The following is a 20,987-nucleotide window of genomic DNA, read 5'->3' on the forward strand; positions in this document are numbered from 1 at the left end:
TAAGTTTAGTCCCAAGTTTGTAACGCCTAAAAATATTGATGCTACAAACAAAAAATTGGTATAGGTGTTCATAAAATCACCTAATTAATCCATTTCCGGTTGTCCGTCCGTCCGTCCGTCCGTCCGTCCGTCTGTGGACACGATAACTCAAAAACGAAAAAAGATATCGAGCTGAAATTTTTACAGCGTACTCAGGACGTAAAAGGACAGGTCAAGTTCGTAAATGAGCATCATAGGTCAATTGGGTCTTGGGTCCGTAGGACCCATCTTGTAAATCGTTAGAGATAGAACAAAAGTTTAAATGTAAAAAATGTTCCTTATAAAAAAATAAACAACTTTTGTTTGAAACATTTTTTTGTAAACATCACTGTTTACCCACGAGGGCGTTAATTAGGTGCAAATTTAGTATGTATTAATATATATCAAAGTGAATATCTTTTGTTATTTACGTGACGTCAAAAAAACAAACGACTGCGCATGAACACTTGCGCATTATATGAGAATATCAGTTAAATATGTCAGATATGTATGTATGTGAAATGTGACAGAGTTATCAACACTGCCTATACATGGTATTTCAACAATTAACTCAGTCAATTGTTTGTTTTCACTTGTTTTTTTAGTAATTTTTAAGATATTATGTTTGTTTGCATTTGTAATAAAATGGCTGCCTCTACCAACTGTCAAATCCACAAATAAATGACGTATGTCGTGACGTGTATAACACGTTTACATGAAAGGTTAGAAATTAATTTTTTTTTCATTTTTCTTTTTTATGTTTCTTATTTTTATCTTAAACAATTGATTAAAAATGAGATAAGTAAGTATTTTTAAGCCGTAATAAATGTTATATTATTTTTAATTTCTGAGAAACAATTTTTTTTTCCTTATTTTAAAGAGGTCAATGTAGATTCTTAAAAGTAATTCTTAATTTTATACTAGTTTCATTAAGTAGTATACACTTTTTGAAAATTTAAATAACAAATTAACAATGCTAATATTGCAACAATATGTTTGATTAGACCAATAAGATCATGCAATCAATCATATGATGCTATCTGATTGGCTGTTAAAATTTCCCGCCATTTTGAACAAAGGTTGCTGCTGTCATTAAATAATATATTTATTCATTTTTTTACAATTCTTATGAATTTAAAGCCAATACCATTATCATTTTTATATATTTTAGGATTAAATGAAGCTGTTAAGTTCCACGTAGATCATATTCCGGACATTTTTGGCGCTTTTGAAAAATCGTTATATACTCAAGGTAAAATGAAATCCGTATTTCATCTATTTCAACTTCGTGTCAGTATTTCATATCATTGATATAAATTAAATTCAAATTAAATTTTAAATCCACAAAACAAATTCAAAATGATTTACATGAGCCAAAAAAATGTACAGAAGATAAATTGTAGTTAATTTCTTGCATCTTCGCTTATTTGAAATATTTCAATTTGCCCAATAGATAATAATTGATAAATTCTCAAATTTCCAAACAATAGTAATTAAAGAAGTCCTATGCATCGACTCAAATCGATTCAAAAACTACAATGATCACAGGTGCTGTCCAGGATTTCGTCCAGTATGGGAGAGAGGGTTTGGTTTGTGGCTTTATTTGCTTTCAAAAAATTCGTTCTTAACAGTTTGAAAAATCAAAAAAATGAAAAAGACACTTAAATACAAAACCATTTGCCTATTTTGAAGTTAAATTATATAAAATAACATTACACCAACTATCTACTGACAAAAGCCCAACCTTGGTCAATTTGTATATTTTAAAAATATTTTCAATGTCTAACACTTGGAAATTTTACAACATTTTTCGGATGGAAGACTTATATTTTTTTCTTTTCTTTGGTTTTAACAAATCGGTAAAATTAAGTTTCGTCTTTGGTTAAATTTTAGGGGAGAGTACGATAACTGTGGCGCCACGATTTGGCGATGGAATATGGTTAAACAAAGTAAAACAAATAGAAAATGAAGAGTGCTAATTTTCGAGTTTCGGTCCAAAGTCTACATTGGAAATTACACATATGGCCATTTTTTTAATGTTGAATCGTTTAAATTTGACAAGTTCATATAGATCACAAGTTCCCTTGCGTTAACCCTGTGATTGCGTTCATTCACTGATCTACAGGTTGTCCATGCCTTTAATGGGGTCGTGTTAGCTCAGCCCTTGCTTTACAAAAATGACGTATTTAATGACATACAAATTTCATTCTTTAGACTTCACTATCTCGAAAATTGGTATTCTTCATTTTCGTTTTATTTAAGTGTGTTTAACAATATTCTGTTGTCAAATCGTGGTACCACAGTTATCGTACTCGAGCCGGAAATCCAATAGCTTACTCATGTGGGTCAGTACTATCGATAAAATGTGCTCTCTACCTTGACCAAATGTTGACTTAAAAACTGTCACCAGCTCCACTACCATTTTTTTAAAATTTTTTATATGAAAACAAACAAATGAACTATTAGTATATATGACGGACGGATATAATATTAAATTAAATGTGTTAATTTGTATTTTAACATTTTATAATTTTTAAAATGTAACTTAGTACAATATCATACAATAATATACATTCCGATTTTTAATAAAGTGCAAAATAATTTTAGATATTTTAAATACGTGGAATTAAAAAAACACCTAATTTAACAAAAATTCCACCTTAAAAAAAAAAAAATGTTTGTAAACAATAATGACATAACAAATTTAATCGCACGCATTCAATACAAAAGTGCTGTGGGATTTTCTGTAGCGCTTGGAATTTCATTATATGGTGTTTATTTATATTTAAAACGAAAAAATAATATCATTGTTAATTTATTAAATAATGCCCAGATTGTAGTTGTCAATAAAGAGACATCAAATTTAGATCAATTAGCTGAAATTTTACTCAGGTAAAACTTAAGAAACTAGTAGCTTGCGAATAAAACTGAATTTGGCCAAAAAATATTAAAGTTTTCAACTCTTTTTTATGCCAATCGAACCGCATGTGCTCCAGGATTTTTATATCTCCTTGATATTTTTAAAAGTTTCATTTAGCGCAAAAAGTGTGACTGGTTCAATTCCTGTGTCGAAAAATTTGATTGTACGTTCCATGATTCAAATTTATGGTTTAATATACCGGCTCCTAATATACCACAATCATTAATTTACAACTCTCAAATAATAAAAATCCTAAAGAAGTTCATAATTTCTGTTAGCAGCTTTAGAAGAAGGAGGCTTCATAAAAACCACACAAATACCAAGCATATTTATCTTAAAATAAACGATTTTTAGCCATTTTTTAAAAGCCGTAAAAAACTTTCCTGTAAAAAAATAATGAGGTGTTAGTTCGGTTTTGTTCGCTGGCTCCTAACTTAATAATAATAAAAATTAAAAAAATAATTAATTATTTAAACTAATTTCAGCCATATTAGAGAACAACCAATTTTAGGTTTCGATTGTGAATGGATCACGGAAGGTAAAAAACGAAGACCAATTGCCCTTCTTCAATTAGCTACATACAAGCAATTTTGCGTAATATTAAGACTGACACAATTACCAGATATTCCAAAAACATTTAAAGTAAATATTTACCCATATTTTTTTTATCCGCTATTAGAAAATTTAAAATTTTTGAAATTCTGTTTTAGTATAGTTTTAAAAAGCTACTTTTCAAAATAATTTGAAAAGATTTGTTAACATAAACTTTTTATTAATTCAAAACAAGATGACCTTTGAGCGTATTCAGAGGTGGCTTAAGAAATTTTGCGTCTGTTTGCAGTTTCCAAAAATTATTACCAAATCACCTTCAAACCGTTATATAAAATATATATTCGTTTCAAGTTATTTATTTCTTAGAACATGTAAAATCGCGTTGGTTGTTCGGGGCAGTTCTCCGACTCTAGCTATCATTGTTAAATAAAAACGTAGATGGATACATTCATAAAAAAGCGCTTTTTTAAATCACCAGAATACATCGTTACTAACATACTTGCTCTATTTTGAACTTCTTCAATTGAACTGCTTAAATTGATCAAATTGCTGTACAATACTTGCCTCTTTTGAAGTTTAACCACAAGTCTGTCTATAATTGCCAGATATACATACTGTGTATGTTTTCCGACCAGATAATGGGGAAGTAATATCCTCGACAGGTTCATCTGTTGTGAGCTTTCTTTTGGGTATCCTCTTTGCGCCCTTTTCATATCCTTTGACTATTGGCGAGTTCCAAAGCTTGCTGTTCATTTTTATTAAAATTTTGCATTTCTGTCGAAATAATGTGAATTAGACGATCATACATTTGAATAACTATTCAAATGTCAATATCAAGAGACTGTCATTTTTTTATCTTACAAAATTAAATTTATGTTTGTTTAATTACTTCAACTCGCCGGTCCCTTTATAACCTAACCCCGTCCGCACGTGCCTAATTTTCCTCATGAATAATCCGTCTCTGGCTGTTTTAAATGAAAAATTAGTCGCAATTGACAATGAGACACTGTTACAATTACTTAGGTCGTCGTTTTTTGTCGGCCTAATAGCTCAGTTGGTTAAGGCGTAATCAATTCCGTCCGCGGTATGCTTAGGGTGGGTTATATAATATCTCCCAAGTGGGTTCGATTCCCCACTTGGGAGATATTGGGAGATAAAAGACTATAAAGCCAACGTTATTGTTTTTTTCAAGCCCGAACATTTGTTCAAATGATGTTGGAACGCTAACGGCATAAAATTGTTTAAATAAAACAATTAAGGTTGTTGCCAAGTTCTCTAAAAATTAAAATTACAAGCAGTTTTCGAATACTCATTGAAACTGAAATCATTGTCATTCAGAGCGGAATTACGGTTTTCAATTTGTTTTCCAATTTTTTAAATAACAGGTCTATGTTCTTAAATATAATGTAATTCTTTCTTTTTTTTATTCAGCAAATTTTAGCCAATGAGAATGTCTTAAAAGTTGGAGTTTGTCCGACACAAGATGCTAATTATTTATATCATGATTATGGTATAGAAACAAATGGATGTTTAGATTTACGGCATTTAACGAAGTATGTAAATATAATGTTACCTTAACGATTGTAGGAATTATAAAAAATGCATGCTTCACAATTTTATTTTAGTGAAAGTCTGGGTTTAGCTAATTTATCTAAAAAATATTTGAATTTTGTAATGAATAAACATTGGAGAATACGATGTAGTAATTGGGAAGCTGATATTTTAAATGAAGCTCAAATCACTTATGCTGCACATGATGCAATTATAGCTGTGGAGCTTTTCAAGAAAATGAGACAATTGTCTAAACAGTAAGTACACTAAACTTAACAATCAATTACTGCAGTTATTTTCATTTTTTAAAAGTGAAATTTTGAATAAATAAATATAGCTTAACGAGCTTAATGTAATGTATTTTTTAGCGACAATATTTCATATTTTATTGATGCTCCATACTACTCTAAGAAAGCTATTGACAAAAATAAAGTCTCGTGTAAAAACGTTACAAAAAAATCGTACGAGTCAAAGATATCACGATTGCCTTTACGTAAAAGTCCATTATACTCAAACTGCGTAATGTTAGCTCCTGACAATGAAGTTCTATGTACTTGTGATAAAAAGAAAGCGGAATGGTAATTATATTTTATAATATACAGTAGAGTCTCACTATTCCGAATTCGTCAAAAATAGATTACTATTATTGTCAGATTGTATTAAAAAATCCATGATAAATAATTATACTGATTTAATATGATTAATGTACTACACGGCGGAAAATAAGTGTCCGAATTGCCGGACTACTGTTCGGATTACTGAGACTCAGACTCTACTGTACATATTTTAAGTTAATATAATTTTTCGAATAAATATTTAAAATAAATCATTATTATGGACTGAAATGAGCCTGCCAATGAATTTTATAGTTAACGAGAATGTAGAAACTTGGATTGTATTAAAAAATCCATGCTAAATAATTATACTAATTTGATATGATTTTTTTATTACACGGCGGGCGATAAGTATCCGAATTACTGGACGTGTCGGACTACTGAGTGTTCGGATTACTGAGACTCTACCGTACATATTTTAACCCTTGTGGAAATAAATCTGTTTTGGAACTCTATACTTTGAAGTTCCGAAATAGAATATGTATAGTAAAACTATCTCTAAAAAATTCTGAAGAAATATTCTGAGTTACTACTTTGTTACTACTATTCTGAAAAATTTTCAGTAACTCCGAATATTTCTTCCGAAAAAGTCTCAATCTATTACCATTTTCTGTCATTAAATGGTTGATTAATTTATTTAATGTTTTCAGAATTTTCTAACTTTTTCAGAGATAGTTTTACTTTTTCTGAATTTCAAACTAAGTATTCTGAGTTTATAATAAATATTTAAAAAAAAAAAAAAATCATTAGCATGGTTTGAAATGAGCAGCTGTCAGTGAATTTTGTAGTTATCGAGATGTAGGTAAAATACTTCTGCGTGGTAATATGCGATTGTGTGTCATCTAGTTTCCTTGTATCGCACTTACTGATCTGCCCAAGTTTCTCGATGTAGCTATACTAAAAACTCTCCTGAAGTTATTTCAATTTTAGAGGTTTATATCTCCCACCTAGTTAGGGTTATAAGATCGAATATTGAACCAAAACGGCAGATAGAACGATATCTTTGAATGGTAATAAAATCTTGAAACAGGCCTCTCACAAACCATTAAGTAGGTCTTATTTTTACTGAATTTATTTTTATTTTATTTTTCTGTATTCGGTTACGGTTACTGTATTCTTATTCATTGTAGTACCTAATCAATTTACTGTGCGCAGACAAGGCTGTTTTATTATACTCTGTATATATGAAATATATATTTCAAGATAAACTAAGTTTAGTCCCAAGTTTTTAACGCTTAGAAATGTTGATGCTATAAACAAAATTTTGATATGTATTTATAAAATCACTTAATTAGTCCATTCCGGTTGTCCGTTTTTCTGTTTTTCTGTGATCACGATAACTCAAAAACGATAAAAGATGTCAAGCTGGAATTTTTTACAGCATACTCTGGGCGTAAAAAGTTGAGGTTCGTAAATGAGCAACATAAGTAAAATGGATTTTGGGTCCATAGTACCCATCTTTAAACCGTTAGAGGCAGAACAAAAGTTTAAATGTAAAAAATGTTCCCTATAAAAAATGAACAACTTTTGTTTGAAACAGTTTTTCGTAAACATCACTGTATACTCGTGAGGGCACAAATTAGGACAAAACATTGATGCCAATTTCCTCCAAAACTATGAAAGATAGAGAGTTGAAAATTTGCAGGCATCTTCAACTAGTGGTTTTGTGAAACATTCTCGAAAAACGAAAAAAAGTTCTAGAATACTTTCGAAAACCAAATACATGGCGGCCGAAAGGACGCCATAATTGTGTTGGTTTTTTTAAATCTTCTAAATTATAAAAAAATAATGCAAGCACTGATATTCAACACTTTCTATAAAGGGTATTTCAACAATTAACTCGATTGTTTATTTTCACTTGTTTTTATTGATGTTTCATTCTTTTCAGGTATATTCATAAAAATTTAGCACATTTAGTAAAAGAAAATCCATTCACAATCAAATTAAATTTCGAGCCCGAAGGGCGAGCAGTGGGTGAATCTGGAGAATATTATAAAGTTGCAAAATTGAATCGTTGTGTTGTTTGTGGCTGTCCCGATTCATATATTCGAAAAAATGTAGTACCTCGTGAATATAGAAAACTGTTTCCAAGTGAGATTAAATTTTTTTTGCAATTTTAATTTTGTTTTGCTTGTTTATAAAGAGATATAGATATCTACCAGGATATATTATACTAACGGAAGTGATTACTTACTTTTATTTTTTTATTTTTTAGTAATCATGAAAGAACATTCGTCTCACGATGTTTTGTTGTTATGTGTGAAATGTCATCAGAAAAGTAATTTAAGCGATATTGTTTTAAGAAATAAACTTGCGAAACTATGTGATGCACCAATAGGTGCAGGTAATGTTAAAATGTATGATTCACCTGCAGCTCGTGAATTAAAATCAGCTGCAAAAGCATTATTAAGAGCATCCGATAAATTACCACAAGCGAGAAGAGAAGAATTAGAAAAAATTATATTTAAGTATTTTCCTGGAAAAGTTGAAATTACAAAATCTATGCTGGAGACTGCTGAATGTGTGGCCACATCGTAAGATTAATCAAGAATTTTTATCGTAACTATTTGATTCTCGAAAAGATGTTTCCTTTTTTATAAGAAACAACTTTATAACCTAAACCATTCTTCTATCTCTTATCATTAACTAGTTTGAGGGGACTTTCAAGGTGTCTTAAAGATTTTCCCAATGTTAACCCAACATTATGGTCCCAGAGTCCACTGCAAAATTTCCAGGATATCTGTTATATTGATGAAAACCATCCGGAATGATGGTATTCAAATTTGTAAAGAATAAGCGCATTGATTGCCTGGATTCTGTATTTGGCATAGGTTTGATCACTATAACATATGGTCCTAGTAAGTGTGAGAATTTTGCAACAAAAAATTTCTTACCTCTCTCTTGTGGTCATACCAGGCTATCTAAATGCAGGCAATCATGGCACATATTCTTAACAAACATGAATACCATTCCTGCTAGTTTTCGGCAATATAAGAGATACCCTGGAAGTTTTGCAGTTGCCTCTTGGATCATTATTTGTTTGGAAAATTTTTCTGTATTTTAATTACCCTACAAAATTTTTTAGCTTATAGTTTAAGTCCAATATTCGCTTAAATATAGAAATTTTATTTCTTTTTTCAGTATCAAAAACGATAAATACGAGCCTCATGGTAAAAAAGTTGTAGATTATTTTATATCACACTGTAATCCGAATTATCAAAATGAATTAGGTAAAAAAAAAAATTTGACTACTTTATATCTGATTATAATCCAAATTATCAAAATTAATTAGGTACAGGTGGTTTAACAGAATTGGAACAATTGTGGCGTCAACATTTCTTAGAAGTAATGACACCAAAATATTTACCAGAACATTGGTCTGTGACACATAATAAGAATCGTTTAGAGATCCGAGCAGGAGAAGGCAGAATCAATTTAGAGGATTTGAAAATTGCTGGTTGTGATGAAAATTTATTGATATCTAAAACATAACTATACACAAATTAATATATTGTCCGTTCTAAGTATTTAAGAAATAAATATTTTTATAAACATTTTTACTTTATTAAGTACTACTTTACTAAGTATTGTGATCGAAAAAAAAATCGATATCGGGGTTTGCGTCCGTCCGTCGGTATGTCGGTATGTCTGTTACCAAACTGGAGCCTTCAATTTTCAACCGATTTTTCTCAAACTCGGTACATAGGTTCAGTTTGGTCATAATTCCAGACGATTTTTTCCCTAGGCCTTTTTTCAAGGGTATTTCTCTCTAGGCTAAAACAGGATTTTTGGGGGTTTCTCAAAAACGGCTCTAATCTTTTCGATTAAACTTGGCACAAGGTTAGACCTTAAGGTGTTCCTATTATTGGTATAAGCCACATATCCGGGAAAATTCGAGGAGGTCCACACGCTAGGGAAAACCTTTCCCAATACAGGAAAATGGCATTTTCTAGGGAGAAGCTGGGGGGCAGCAGTGAAACTTCGTATCAGGGTTTATATCAACAAGGTCCTAGATTTGATATAACTTCCCTATGGGATCCCTCCCCCTGGAGCTGGAGGGGATGAAATCGTCAAAAGTGGTCAAATCAACACTACCCAAAATTGATCAAATATTATTTAAAATGTCTTTTCAAGTAACTTTTGTAACTTGGTAATCTTTGCTTAACCTCATCCTTACCAAACTACATCCTTCTAAATAATACATTAAATCCAATAAATACTTAAGCCTGTTCCTCATAACTGTATGATTAAAAATATGCTTGTATCATTATTCAAATTATTCACATAATCAAATAAAGAAATAAATAAAACTTAATTAAGCCAAATTAGTGAAGTTAAGAAACTGAAGCTTTTCCTTGTTTTTAAATAATTCTTACAATTGGCTGCTTTCAATAAAAATATTACAAGAATAATATTTAAATTTTATAATATGATAAAATCTTAAAATTAAATTTGAAAAATACTTTGTAAATATTAAACTTAACGGTATTACGGTAAAATGGCTTGAATGTAAATTATGGTAAATTTTATTTCCTTCAACAGTGCTTATACAAATTTCCTAAAACTTCAAGAAATTCTTAAAATCAAAAACGATAATTTATGACTTGATAACTTATTAACGGGTGCGTAAAATCGATTTTCTAAAAATCAAGATTGTATCAGAAGAAATAGTTAATATTATTCTCCATATTATATGGAGAGGGTATTCGCTCCGAGCGTGAATTTCGTTTCCATGACAACGATACACTACTTTAATTATAGAATTAATGGATGCATATATAATTGTGTGGATTGCATTGAAAACTTACATTTAAAATTTAATATTCTTGTTTCACAAATTTAAATAAATAATTACGATAATTAACATTTGAAAAATAATATTTGTACAATTTGATTTCTTATTTTCACAATTTTTAATGCATTAAGTTTAATTAATTAGTGTTTTTCAATCATTTTAATTTGACAGTTTCTATATCATTAACATGTAAATAATTGCAAATTAGTCATAACAGCCCACTTTATCTCCAAAATTTTTCACTTAAAGCGCTGGCATCGATTTTATTATCCCTACCATGACTACGCACACAACGAATACTAAAAAAAGCATGAGTATGAAAACAGTCATGCAAGACAACAACCTTACTATTAAAGATAAGAACCTTATTATATAAGATAATAACGAGATCTATTTTGTCGATTATACTAATTTAGTTTGTTTGTACATTCGGAGATAGCATTAAATTCCATGCGAGAAAAATTTACATTTAGTTGTCCCTCTGTTAACTGTTAAGTGTTTGTTTACTAATGTAGTCTCTGCAATGAATTTTCCGATAACAAACTGTCAGGTGTGTAACGCTACGGAAGAGGATGGATGTTTGTTTTATTTTCCTAAAAGCAAAGCCAGGCAAGTTCAAAAAATATAATTTCTTTTTAATAACTTCTAGATAGTAATCATTGCTTTTAAATTAATTGTAAAATATGTATTTATAACCTATTTGTGTTAAAATTTTTTGTTCTATAGGGCAATTGCATGGCTTAATGCATTAAACCTCTCTTTATGTGTGAATAAAGTAATGGGACATTATAAGGTGTGTTTGAAACATTTTGAAGATAAATGTTTCACTAATACTTTGAAGCAGAAACTTAATAGAAATGCCTTACCTTCGCTGTTGCCTTCTATATCAGACGAAGCGGAACCATTTACGACAAGTGAACCAGACTCAACAACCTGGCAAGAGGAGGTTTCCGAAATGAATGCCTTACCTTCGCTATTGCCATCTATATCAGACAAAGCGGAACCATTAACGACAAGTGAACCAAACTCAACAACCTGGCAAGAGGAGGTTTCCGAAATAAATGCCATACCTTCTCTATTGCCATCTATATTAGACGAAGCCGAACCATTAACGACAAGTGAATCAAACTCAACAACCTGGCAAGAAGAGGTTTCCGAAATGCTGAAATCTTTGGACATGAATTCATGGGTAATTTCAACTATTGTTTAATTTATTTATTGTTATTTGATTGTACTTTCTTAATTAATGGCAGATTTGCTGAAGCCAGTTTTAATAAAAAAAAAAAAATTTTAACTAAAATATGTTTTATATAATAAATTTTTTTTTTATTTTTTTGCGTTAAATGTCCAATTACACGTTTTAATTGCAACTTTGATTTAAATCGATATGTTTATAATTTTCCACTAGTACCTAAATAAAATTAAAAAATAAAACTTTTCTTTCAATTTTTTTTTTTTTTTTTTAATATAAATCGAGTACTTCTGGTATAAAAACCACGAAAAAGACCATAGCCGGATCTGCAAAAACTTCGTCAAAAAAATGCATGTACAAAATTTCTAATTGTTTAGCAGCTAACAAGCACTTTAGACTACTTAGTACCTTTTAAATGTACCTTTCAACCAAAATTAACTAAATAATTTTACAATATCGATATATCATGAGCTTAATTTTTATTTCTTGATAAATTGGATGATTCTATTTGGAAAATAATTTTTTCTTTATGTACAATTTTTATTTCAATTTAATGTTAATTTTTATGTCCTTGACATAAAAATTTATTTTTTTTAAAATGAAATTGTGTTTTTTACGATAGTCACATCACCGTCAAAGCACAGCTTAGAATATTTTCACATTTCATTATTTAACTGTTCAGACGATCATAAATTTGTTTATGCCTAATAAATAAAATTTTTTGACAGTAAGAGCATTATTTTTACTAATATTCAATGAACATTTGTGTAAAAATTAGCCCGCGGTTGTTTATAAATTTTCATATTCTTGTTATTAGTAATTTATATATGTGGTGAAATAAAAATTTTTATTATATATTTTCCTTATATGCGGCCCTAAATATGCTTTAGATAAAAAAGCTTATGGTTTAAATCACTTTTTTCTAGCTTTGAATTTTTCCATGATAAACACGATTAAGCTTATATCTGTATTCTTTGCTTAAACTTTCGAACATTCAACTGAAAAAAATAAAATAATTCTCTCTTGAATAGAAAGGACACTTTTTGAATATTCAAGACAGTTTAGAACTCTTCCATTATCAAAGTAATTTGTAAAAACATATTCTCATCTATGAATAAAATTAAACTGATTATAGAAATTCTTTAATAAAAATTTAAAAAAGGAATATAAATATATTTATTTGCTTATAATTTAATGATTACTAATATCAAAATGTTTTGTTTTGTGAATATAAAACGCGATGTTTCGTTAAAACAAAGTTAAGTGATAGAGAACAACAAAAATATAAGGCTTGTAAATCGTAACTATATTGTTTACGTCTGTCAAATAATTCGAAAAAAATTATTTTACGAAGTGCATAAATAATTTTTCTTTCATAAATAAATGGATTTTTAGTTTACGGTGTTGAATTGAGGTCAATACCTGTTCAATTATAGAATAAAATAATGCCTCAACTAAATAATAGTTCATCACAAAATCGTAAACAACAGATTAGAGTTAGAGAGAGCACAGCATTACTGCCCGCTGCATTTGTAGAATCACCGCCTCCACCATTACTCAAAAATGAAATTGTAGATCTAGAATATGGGGTAATTATAAATTCATTCTTATTTAACATTTGTATACAGAAAATTTCAATCAGCTAAATAATAGTATTAAAAATGTTGCATAATAGTGATTTAAAAGTTATATCTAATCTTTAGGAACTACCTTCCTCGGGTTCATCAGTTAAGCGTGGCCCTGGACGACCTCGAATAAAACCTCCTAAGTTGCTCGAATCCGAAGAAGTAAGTTTATAATGTTTTGGGAAAGTATTTTAAAATAAATGTTCAGTTTATTTAAGTAAAAAATAAATTTTTGATACCAGTAAATTAATCATTATGATACAGTTTAACCCTAGCTGTTATGTAAGACCAGTCGGTTTTCGAAAAAAGTGTTTTACATAGTAATCGCTTTATCTCGAAAATGATTTAAAAGTTACATTTAATTTTTAGGAATTGGATTCACCAGTCAAACGTGGACCTGGACGACCTCGAATTAAGACACCTAAGATGGTTGAATTCGAAGAAGTAAGTCTAATATTTTAACGAAATATTGCAATATCCATATTCATTTCGTTTAAGTAAATGAACCATTATTATATAGTTAAGTACTAGCCTTTGTGTGAAGTCATTTTTTCGAAAATGATTTTTTTACATAGAAATCGCTTTATCTTTAAAATTAAAGATTATTGTAATTTAAACAGTTTCAAATATCACTGTAATGTCCACGCGTGATCATTTCAGGACATCATGCACACGACTGATTTTAAATATAGGAAAAAAACTTGAATTTTTTATTATTTTTAGTTATGGGCACAAAAAAAAGCTGTTAAAGCTGAAGGAAGTAACGATGGAAATCAACCAAAATCTAGCAAAAGAAAAGATACCTCCATGGAATCAGAAAGTATATCACCGCCAATGAAACGTATAAAATTAAAGCCTGGACCAAAAACCTCAATTTTGAATAGACCTTTTGATTGTGTACAAATATCAGAAGAAATGAAACAGGAAATTATTAAAAATCAACCAATACTTCGACTACAGCGAATAAATGAGTGTATAGTTTCAATAAAAAGTAAGAAAGCACCAAGTATAGCTACAAAAGGAAATCGACGAGGTACGACCTACAATGCCACTGCAATGCCTAACACACCAGAATCTGTTGTTCGAGAACCAGTATTTATAGCCGTTGAAGATGATAATACCGATTCAAATACCGTAAGCTATTTATGAATCCTTGAATGAACCCCACTTTTGTTACATGAGGAAGTAGTCTCGTCCAAATTGTCTAAATTCTAATCAGCAAAAGCAGAAAAAGGCCAGGAAAGGATAAATTCTTTAAAAGATTTGCCGTAAGAGAGAATTGAACGTTTTTATTCCTCCTTTTGATTACCAATAATATGAAAATCCGTGTAATGTAAATAATGTAAATTTAAGAATATCCCGTTTTGGAAAAATTCTGTCATACGCTGTAAATTGCTTAAAAATTCTTAAAAATTAATATAGTTTGAGCTAGAAGCAACTAGACAAGTTTCTAAAGCAATTAATAAAAGATCTATTTCGGTTTTTATTTCTGTCCCAATTTTTCCAAACTTGAAATAGCTGTAATTCCAGAATAAGTTTTATACTTTGGCTCATTTTTACTCAAATCGAAGATGAAATTCGAGATGGAATTATCCAATTTGTTTTTCAATCAATTTTATCGAGACTACTTTGAGGTATCAATTGTGCGGTTCCTTGAAATAAATGAATAACTGTCATTATTCATATTTTTAGGTATCTCATCCTATTGTTGATACTAATGATACAAATATTTCATCGTCAGTTATGTGTCGCCTCTGTGGTGTTGCTGGACCGAATCGCTTTTCATTAATAGGATCGAGATCTGAAAGATTAAATTTACTTTGTCATTTGAAACATTATTTAAATATCGAAGTAAGTTCCTTTAACTCAAAAGTAACTGTACAAATTTCTGCCTTAGAATAAGTTCGTTAAAAAACAGTCAAATTTCCAACTTTCCTCATTTGTACAACAGGAACATAATTCCTACATTACGAAAAGGAGAAGCAAGTGGTTTTGACTTGTTTCAAATAATGATTTTTATTTAACTTCTTTACTTAATCTTAACTTTAACTTAATCTTAAATTTTGATTTTACTGAATCGACTATGTCTAATACAATCTTAACCCATCGCATGATAAGCACGCTGCATTTTAAAGTTTTTTTAAAATTATGAAATAACTTTGAACGTTAGAAGCTCATAATAAATGTAATGCAAATTTGAAATATTCTAGTATTTATTCAAACAAATTTCTTTAATAAAATAATCTGAGACTACAATAATACTACGCGACCGAAATCTGGTAGTTGATTTCGAGTACAGCGTTGTCAAATCGAGCCAACGTTGTCAAACTAACTGTTGGTCCATCTATATTTTGTTAGTTGAACTATAACTAATTATGATTTATAAATTATTTTACGTTTTATTCTTGTTACGAAATGTGATCTACTTTGAGGTTTCGTTATCAAGGTAATTAATGTTTTTATTTATGATTTATAAATTATTTCTAAGGAATTATTATAATTTTAAAACGGGATTTTTTATAAAATAATTTACTTTGATTCACTTGAAAAAAAAGAAAACCTTGGACACTTACATCAGATGTCATTTAATTTCATTATATTAGTTTTTTTAAATGATAATTAATAAATTGTTATAAACGCGCTTATAAACTGACACAATGTGCCAACGCTTTACAAAAATTTATATTGCGGCACATCGCTGAGACGCTACCAAATCTGTAGACGAAGGGTTAAATAAAACATATTATACCAAAATTGTTAATATCTCACTTACTTTAAGGCAAAAGTGGTAATTTTTTCCGATTTTAATAAATATTTTTTTTTAATAAAAAATACTATTTTAGATATTTGACGAAGAAAATTTGCCATTACATGTATGCCCATTGTGTTCACAAACTATAATTTCATTTTATAAGTTCCACGGTCGTGTTAAAACTGCTACGAATCGACTGCAAGCTGTAGTTAATGAAAGTACATTAAATCCACAGCGTAGTTGGGAGAGTGTACCTTGGTACGGAGATAATATTCTTGCAACAGCTACGGCAACAAATGATTATCTTACTAAGAAACATCTGCGAAAATTAGAAGAAAATAAAAAAGGTATTTCATTTTTATTTTTGAAACTTAACGTATCTGTTTCATTAATAGGCACTTTTTATACAATTCTGATTAATGTATTCACGTATAATGTTTTTAATAATTTTTGTTTGTTTAATATTAACACATATTCCCGTTCTTTATAGTTGTTTATAAAAAAGGTATTACATATTAGTTTTTAAAAGTATGAGTATAAAATAAACCTTGTACCCAAGCAGACCTTTTTCAGATAGTTTCCCAAAGTCTTGCCATTTTAACTCACGAAAACATTTACAATTGAGAATTATAAATCTATATACGAGAAGACTTTCTCCACGTCTGGATTTCTGTAATAGAACCTTTAAACTGTGGTTGCCCTACTGCTTGCTGTATTTTAAAAATCTTAAAGTGAATTCTTTTTTAATAGGTAAAACAAAAAATACTTCAACAAAATTTGTCACAACTAACATAGAAAAACTGTTTGGTAATAAAACTAAAAGTAACGGAATAAATCCTGAATTAATTGTTGAACCTGTTGAGGACGAAGATACTGAAAATGCAGATGATGATGTACATGATAGAGATTGGTTGTCCTCGGGATCTCCTTCATCAATCAAATCTACACCAAAATCGAAACAAGTTTCTAAAAAGTTCGATACATCTAAAAATCAAATCGAAACTATCACTATCAGCGATGCTGACGAACCTGTAAATCCACAAAAAATTATAACACCAAAATTAGCTTTACAACCTGGTCAAATTCAAACAATACCACGTTTAGTTTTGGCAAAACCACCGGCCATGACTCCAAAACCAACAACTATAAACAACACAATTCCAATTTTAAATTCGCCTAGTACTGGAGATAATGCAAGTGGTTCAAAAACTTATTTAATTCCCATTCAAAATTTAGTTAATGCGGGGATAACAGGATTAAATCAAGGATCTCCATTGAAATTCGCATTATCTGCTAATGGTCAACCAATTTTATTACAACCAGCTGGTGCAAATACTATAAAATTTGTACCAAATTCAAATATTTCAGATAAGAATCTTGCACCAAAACCATTAGCATCGATAAAAGGTATCACCAATAATACCATTATCACGTCACCGCCGGTTAATGTAAATCAGATACTTACCACAAGCAACACTTCAATTCCAATAAAAACTATATCACCTGTAGCAACGATTGTACCAAATGCATCGCCAAATATTCTAAAACCAAAGCCCGCCAGTACCATAGTTGTGAGTCAACCTAAAGTACAAGTCAAATCGCAACAATCGTTGAACTCTCCAAAAACTACAAGTATTTTGAGCACCACATCTACATCTTCAGCAACATTGATTACTCCATTAAAAAGTACAGTGACGAAAACTTCTTCGACTCCACAAATGCCTGTAACAAGGACATTAGTAAAAATCTCTACACCCGTCTCAAAAACCACTTCTACAACCTCTCTCACAAAAGCTACTCCTACTTCTACAAAATCCGTCTCTACTCCTACGAAACCCATTTCTATTCCTGTAAAACCTACTCTAAATACCACAAAACTCACCACTAATACTGCAAAACCAACTTTGACACCGCCAGCGAAAGGAAATCCTTTATTGCTTTCAGGAAAGACTTATGCGAACAAAGCCATTACAAGTACAACTCCAAAAACAATAGGATCTCCAATAACAACATCTTCGATTTCAAAAAGAAACTCCGATATGCCAGATTGTTTACCATTAGACCCGCATGAAGAGAGAAAATTAAATGAGGATTTCCAACCTCCCTCAAAAGATGATAAATACACATACGTTGTTCGAATGGATCGTAATATAGGCGAACAGCCTTACTTTATATTAACAGCAAATCCAATAAAATTAAAATCACCCGAATTAACTCAAAACAATGTTGGTATTATCTGTAAGGATGTATACAAAGCGGAAGTTGAAAAGAAGCGTGTACAAGATAGCGAAGGTAATTTCTCAAATATTGGTTTACATTGTTGGGCACAACATATTGTATGGTTATGGCAATTAAAATTACCGGGTAATGTGAGCATGTATGTAAAACAAAGTGCTGATAAAATCTTAGAATTTGGACAAAGAAAACGCATTGATTTCGCAAAGAAATGTTTTGAAGTATCCAAACAAATTTGTACGGAAGCGGCTATTAAATCGAAAAATCAAACACCAGAAGCGAAAAAATCTGTAGTAATTGCATCTCCAACTCTACCAAAATTAATACCAAAAGATATACTGCCTAAATTAGTCCCAAAAGATGTGAATAAGACAAATTCAGCGCCAAAATTATTACCAAAAAAAGATAGTTCATCAAGTGCAGTTACATCACAACAGTTGGTTTTGATTCCAGCAACGGATATATCAAAAACTGGTAATTCGACGGTTACGTACGTAATAAGTTCAAATTCGAATGTGAAATTACAGAATATTTCAAAATCTTCGAATCCACAAAATATTTTAAGTAATGTAAAATTAATATCATCAACGAGTGCAAAACCTATTTCTAGTAGCAAACAACAGCCAAAATCTTCAAGCAATGTATCTGATATATTACAAAATGTGACTATTTTAAATGCGGGAAATTATGAACCAGGCAATGACCAGACGATGGATGATATTATTGAAACTGTTGAAGTTTCAACTGCTGATACAACTGATACAGATGATGCGAATAAAAAGGCAGATGAAACAAATAAAGTACAATTAGTATATACAGACGAGGATAAAGAAGGGGACGGAATGTTTGATATGGAATGTGTTAGTGAGGACGAAGATCATGATACTTCTAATAATGATACAGCCGATGATATATTAAAACAAGCAACTATGGATGCATTAGGTGCTGAAGGAATTATTGAAAGCGATGATATAACCAAGGTACAAATGGAAGGAATTATTGAAAGCGATGATACAACCAATATACAAATTGAAACTATTGAAACACTTGATTTTGATCCGTCTACATCGGAAATGGTAAATATACTTTAATTCATTTGATTGAGGATTCATATACAGGTTTTGTTAGGTTAGTTTCTGTTGAAATCTTAGCTGACTTTCACTCGGATCTTCAGATGTCTACTTCCGTTACATCTTCGAGTCAAAAAAGACGTCGCCTCAATATTTCAGAGCGTTCTTCTCCATTACATAACGTAAAATGTGATTACTGCTATGTTTATCTATATTAGGTTCTTCTTTAGGATTCAGTAGTCACAAGTTTGGGGATACGATACAATAATCTCAATTTGCCTTTTCTTTTTCTGTATGATTTTCTCGCCGGTTTCTTTAGGCACATTTCGAGGGCTGAAAATTCAATATGGGCAGATCTTTAACTTTTGACCATCCGAATAAATTATGGAACATCCTCGAGTATTTTGTTACGATACAAGTTTAAGACAATCTGATCCAGCACTTGTCCATGAATATTCTTGTTTTTTTCCCCTTACACCAGTTATTCATTTTTTTGTTGTGCTTTCTTATCACACGTTATCACAACATGTAAGTATTTAAAAAATACTTACATGTTGTGTTCTAGTCTGTGTCTCCATAATATAAATTTGAACTTGCCTAAACTTGGGCAGGAAATGTTGCTGAATTTTGACAAAATAAGCAATAGACCTTTTTCACATTTTTTTTTCTTTTTTTTAAATGACTGTAAATATCTTGATAAATGGGCTAATGTTTACCCACGAAGGCGTTAATTAGGTGCAAATTTTATAGTATGTATTAATATAGGAATATCAGTTGTGTGTGTGTCTATTTAAAAGTGAATATCTTTTGTTATTTACTTGACGTCAAAAAAACAAACGATTGCGCATCAACACTGTCTATACATTCTTGTATGTGTTATGTGATAAAGAAATCAACACTGACTATGCATGGTATTTCAACAATTAACTCAGTCAATTGTTTGTTTTCACTTGTTTGTACTAAGTTTGATTCACTTGGTGTTTGAAATCAATATACATAGTATAAAACAAAGTCGCTTTCTCTGTCCCTATGTCCCTTTGTATGCTTAAATCTTTGAAACTACGCAACGGATTTTGATGCGGTTTTTTAATAGATAGAGTGATTCAAGAGGAAGGTTTTTATGTATAATACATCCATATTATAGTAGAGTAATGGGTTGAAAGGGATATGCTTCAAAAACTAAAAAAGTTGTGCATCGTTTAAGCTCAAATATTGACACGATATACAACCAGCTTCGAAGATCTATTGTTTTTAACTACTTTTAACCTTCGGAGGGTAGAAAGGTGTAGCGAGAAAGTGAGAAGGAATTATCGAATATTTACAAATATACCTAAGTGGGGTATCAAATAAAAGAGCATGACGTGTACATTACAAAACTGTTATCCCACGCAAGGAAATGTGGAGGGAGGGGTGCAAGCGGGGATGTTGCCCAGCAAAGCGGGTAGTTCACAGCTAGTATGTGATAAAATATTTTCTACATTCTATATGATTTTATTTTTCAACATGGTTCGATTTCAATGTAGGCCTAGAAGTAATTTTGATATGGAACAAATATTATATTGATTGGAAATTGGTGATAAACATTGAATTTTTATAAGGAAAATAAGTGTTTTTTATTTAAAGTTTGTTCCTTCTGTTTAAGTGATAAAAAGTTATAATTAAA

The 20,987-nt window shown here is 30.3% G+C and overlaps 3 protein-coding genes across 6 annotated transcripts; all 3 read left to right on the forward strand.

Moving 5' to 3' along the window:
- Positions 1 to 660: 660 nt before the first annotated feature.
- On the forward strand, positions 661 to 9,170 carry LOC123299782 (exonuclease 3'-5' domain-containing protein 2). Of its 3 annotated transcripts, none has more exons than XM_044882132.1 (11): positions 661 to 740; positions 1,190 to 1,270; positions 2,610 to 2,910; positions 3,424 to 3,580; positions 4,922 to 5,043; positions 5,116 to 5,298; positions 5,410 to 5,619; positions 7,544 to 7,746; positions 7,871 to 8,189; positions 8,797 to 8,885; positions 8,948 to 9,170. In XM_044882132.1, the coding sequence occupies exons 3-11, from the start codon at positions 2,693 to 2,695 to the stop codon at positions 9,145 to 9,147; spliced, it is 1,701 nt and encodes a 566-aa protein (XP_044738067.1). In that variant the 5' UTR covers positions 661 to 740; positions 1,190 to 1,270; positions 2,610 to 2,692; the 3' UTR covers positions 9,148 to 9,170. The 3 variants fall into 3 exon arrangements, with proteins under 3 accessions (XP_044738067.1, XP_044738066.1, XP_044738068.1); XM_044882131.1 differs by having other exon boundaries at positions 2,626 to 2,910; XM_044882133.1 differs by lacking the exon at positions 5,410 to 5,619 and having other exon boundaries at positions 2,626 to 2,910.
- A 1,775-nt stretch (positions 9,171 to 10,945) lies between these two features.
- LOC123301197 lies at positions 10,946 to 11,660 on the forward strand. The gene is made up of 2 exons (XM_044883933.1): positions 10,946 to 11,059; positions 11,177 to 11,660. The coding sequence occupies exons 1-2, from the start codon at positions 10,974 to 10,976 to the stop codon at positions 11,658 to 11,660; spliced, it is 570 nt and encodes a 189-aa protein (XP_044739868.1). The 5' UTR covers positions 10,946 to 10,973.
- Positions 11,661 to 12,875: 1,215 nt separating this feature from the next.
- Positions 12,876 to 20,030, forward strand: LOC123299777 (mucin-5AC-like). Of its 2 annotated transcripts, XM_044882121.1 has the most exons (7): positions 12,877 to 13,231; positions 13,346 to 13,429; positions 13,637 to 13,711; positions 13,991 to 14,401; positions 14,960 to 15,118; positions 16,111 to 16,366; positions 16,770 to 20,030. In XM_044882121.1, the coding sequence occupies exons 1-7, from the start codon at positions 13,088 to 13,090 to the stop codon at positions 19,343 to 19,345; spliced, it is 3,705 nt and encodes a 1,234-aa protein (XP_044738056.1). In that variant the 5' UTR covers positions 12,877 to 13,087; the 3' UTR covers positions 19,346 to 20,030. The 2 variants fall into 2 exon arrangements, with proteins under 2 accessions (XP_044738057.1, XP_044738056.1); XM_044882122.1 differs by lacking the exon at positions 13,346 to 13,429 and having other exon boundaries at positions 12,876 to 13,231.
- Positions 20,031 to 20,987: the final 957 nt, after the last annotated feature.

The sequence above is a fragment of the Chrysoperla carnea genome, chromosome 5 (genome assembly GCF_905475395.1).
Source record: "Chrysoperla carnea chromosome 5, inChrCarn1.1, whole genome shotgun sequence".
Classification (NCBI taxonomy): Eukaryota; Metazoa; Arthropoda; class Insecta; order Neuroptera; family Chrysopidae; genus Chrysoperla; species Chrysoperla carnea.

What these genes read in the sequence shown, in the direction of transcription:
- LOC123299782 (XM_044882132.1), top strand. Translation starts at nt 2,693, where the DNA reads ATGTTTGTAAACAATAATGACATAACAAATTTAATCGCACGCATTCAA. An exon ending in GATAAAAAGAAAGCGGAATG is followed by an intron (nt 5,620 to 7,543) that starts GTAATTATATTT and finishes CATTCTTTTCAG; the next exon opens with GTATATTCATAAAAATTTAG. An exon ending in GAATTATCAAAATGAATTAG is followed by an intron (nt 8,886 to 8,947) that starts GTAAAAAAAAAA and finishes AAAATTAATTAG; the next exon opens with GTACAGGTGGTTTAACAGAA.
- LOC123301197 (XM_044883933.1), top strand. Translation starts at nt 10,974, where the DNA reads ATGAATTTTCCGATAACAAACTGTCAGGTGTGTAACGCTACGGAAGAG. An exon ending in TTTCCTAAAAGCAAAGCCAG is followed by an intron (nt 11,060 to 11,176) that starts GCAAGTTCAAAA and finishes TTTGTTCTATAG; the next exon opens with GGCAATTGCATGGCTTAATG.
- LOC123299777 (XM_044882121.1), top strand. Translation starts at nt 13,088, where the DNA reads ATGCCTCAACTAAATAATAGTTCATCACAAAATCGTAAACAACAGATT. An exon ending in AGATGGTTGAATTCGAAGAA is followed by an intron (nt 13,712 to 13,990) that starts GTAAGTCTAATA and finishes TATTATTTTTAG; the next exon opens with TTATGGGCACAAAAAAAAGC. An exon ending in ATAATACCGATTCAAATACC is followed by an intron (nt 14,402 to 14,959) that starts GTAAGCTATTTA and finishes TCATATTTTTAG; the next exon opens with GTATCTCATCCTATTGTTGA.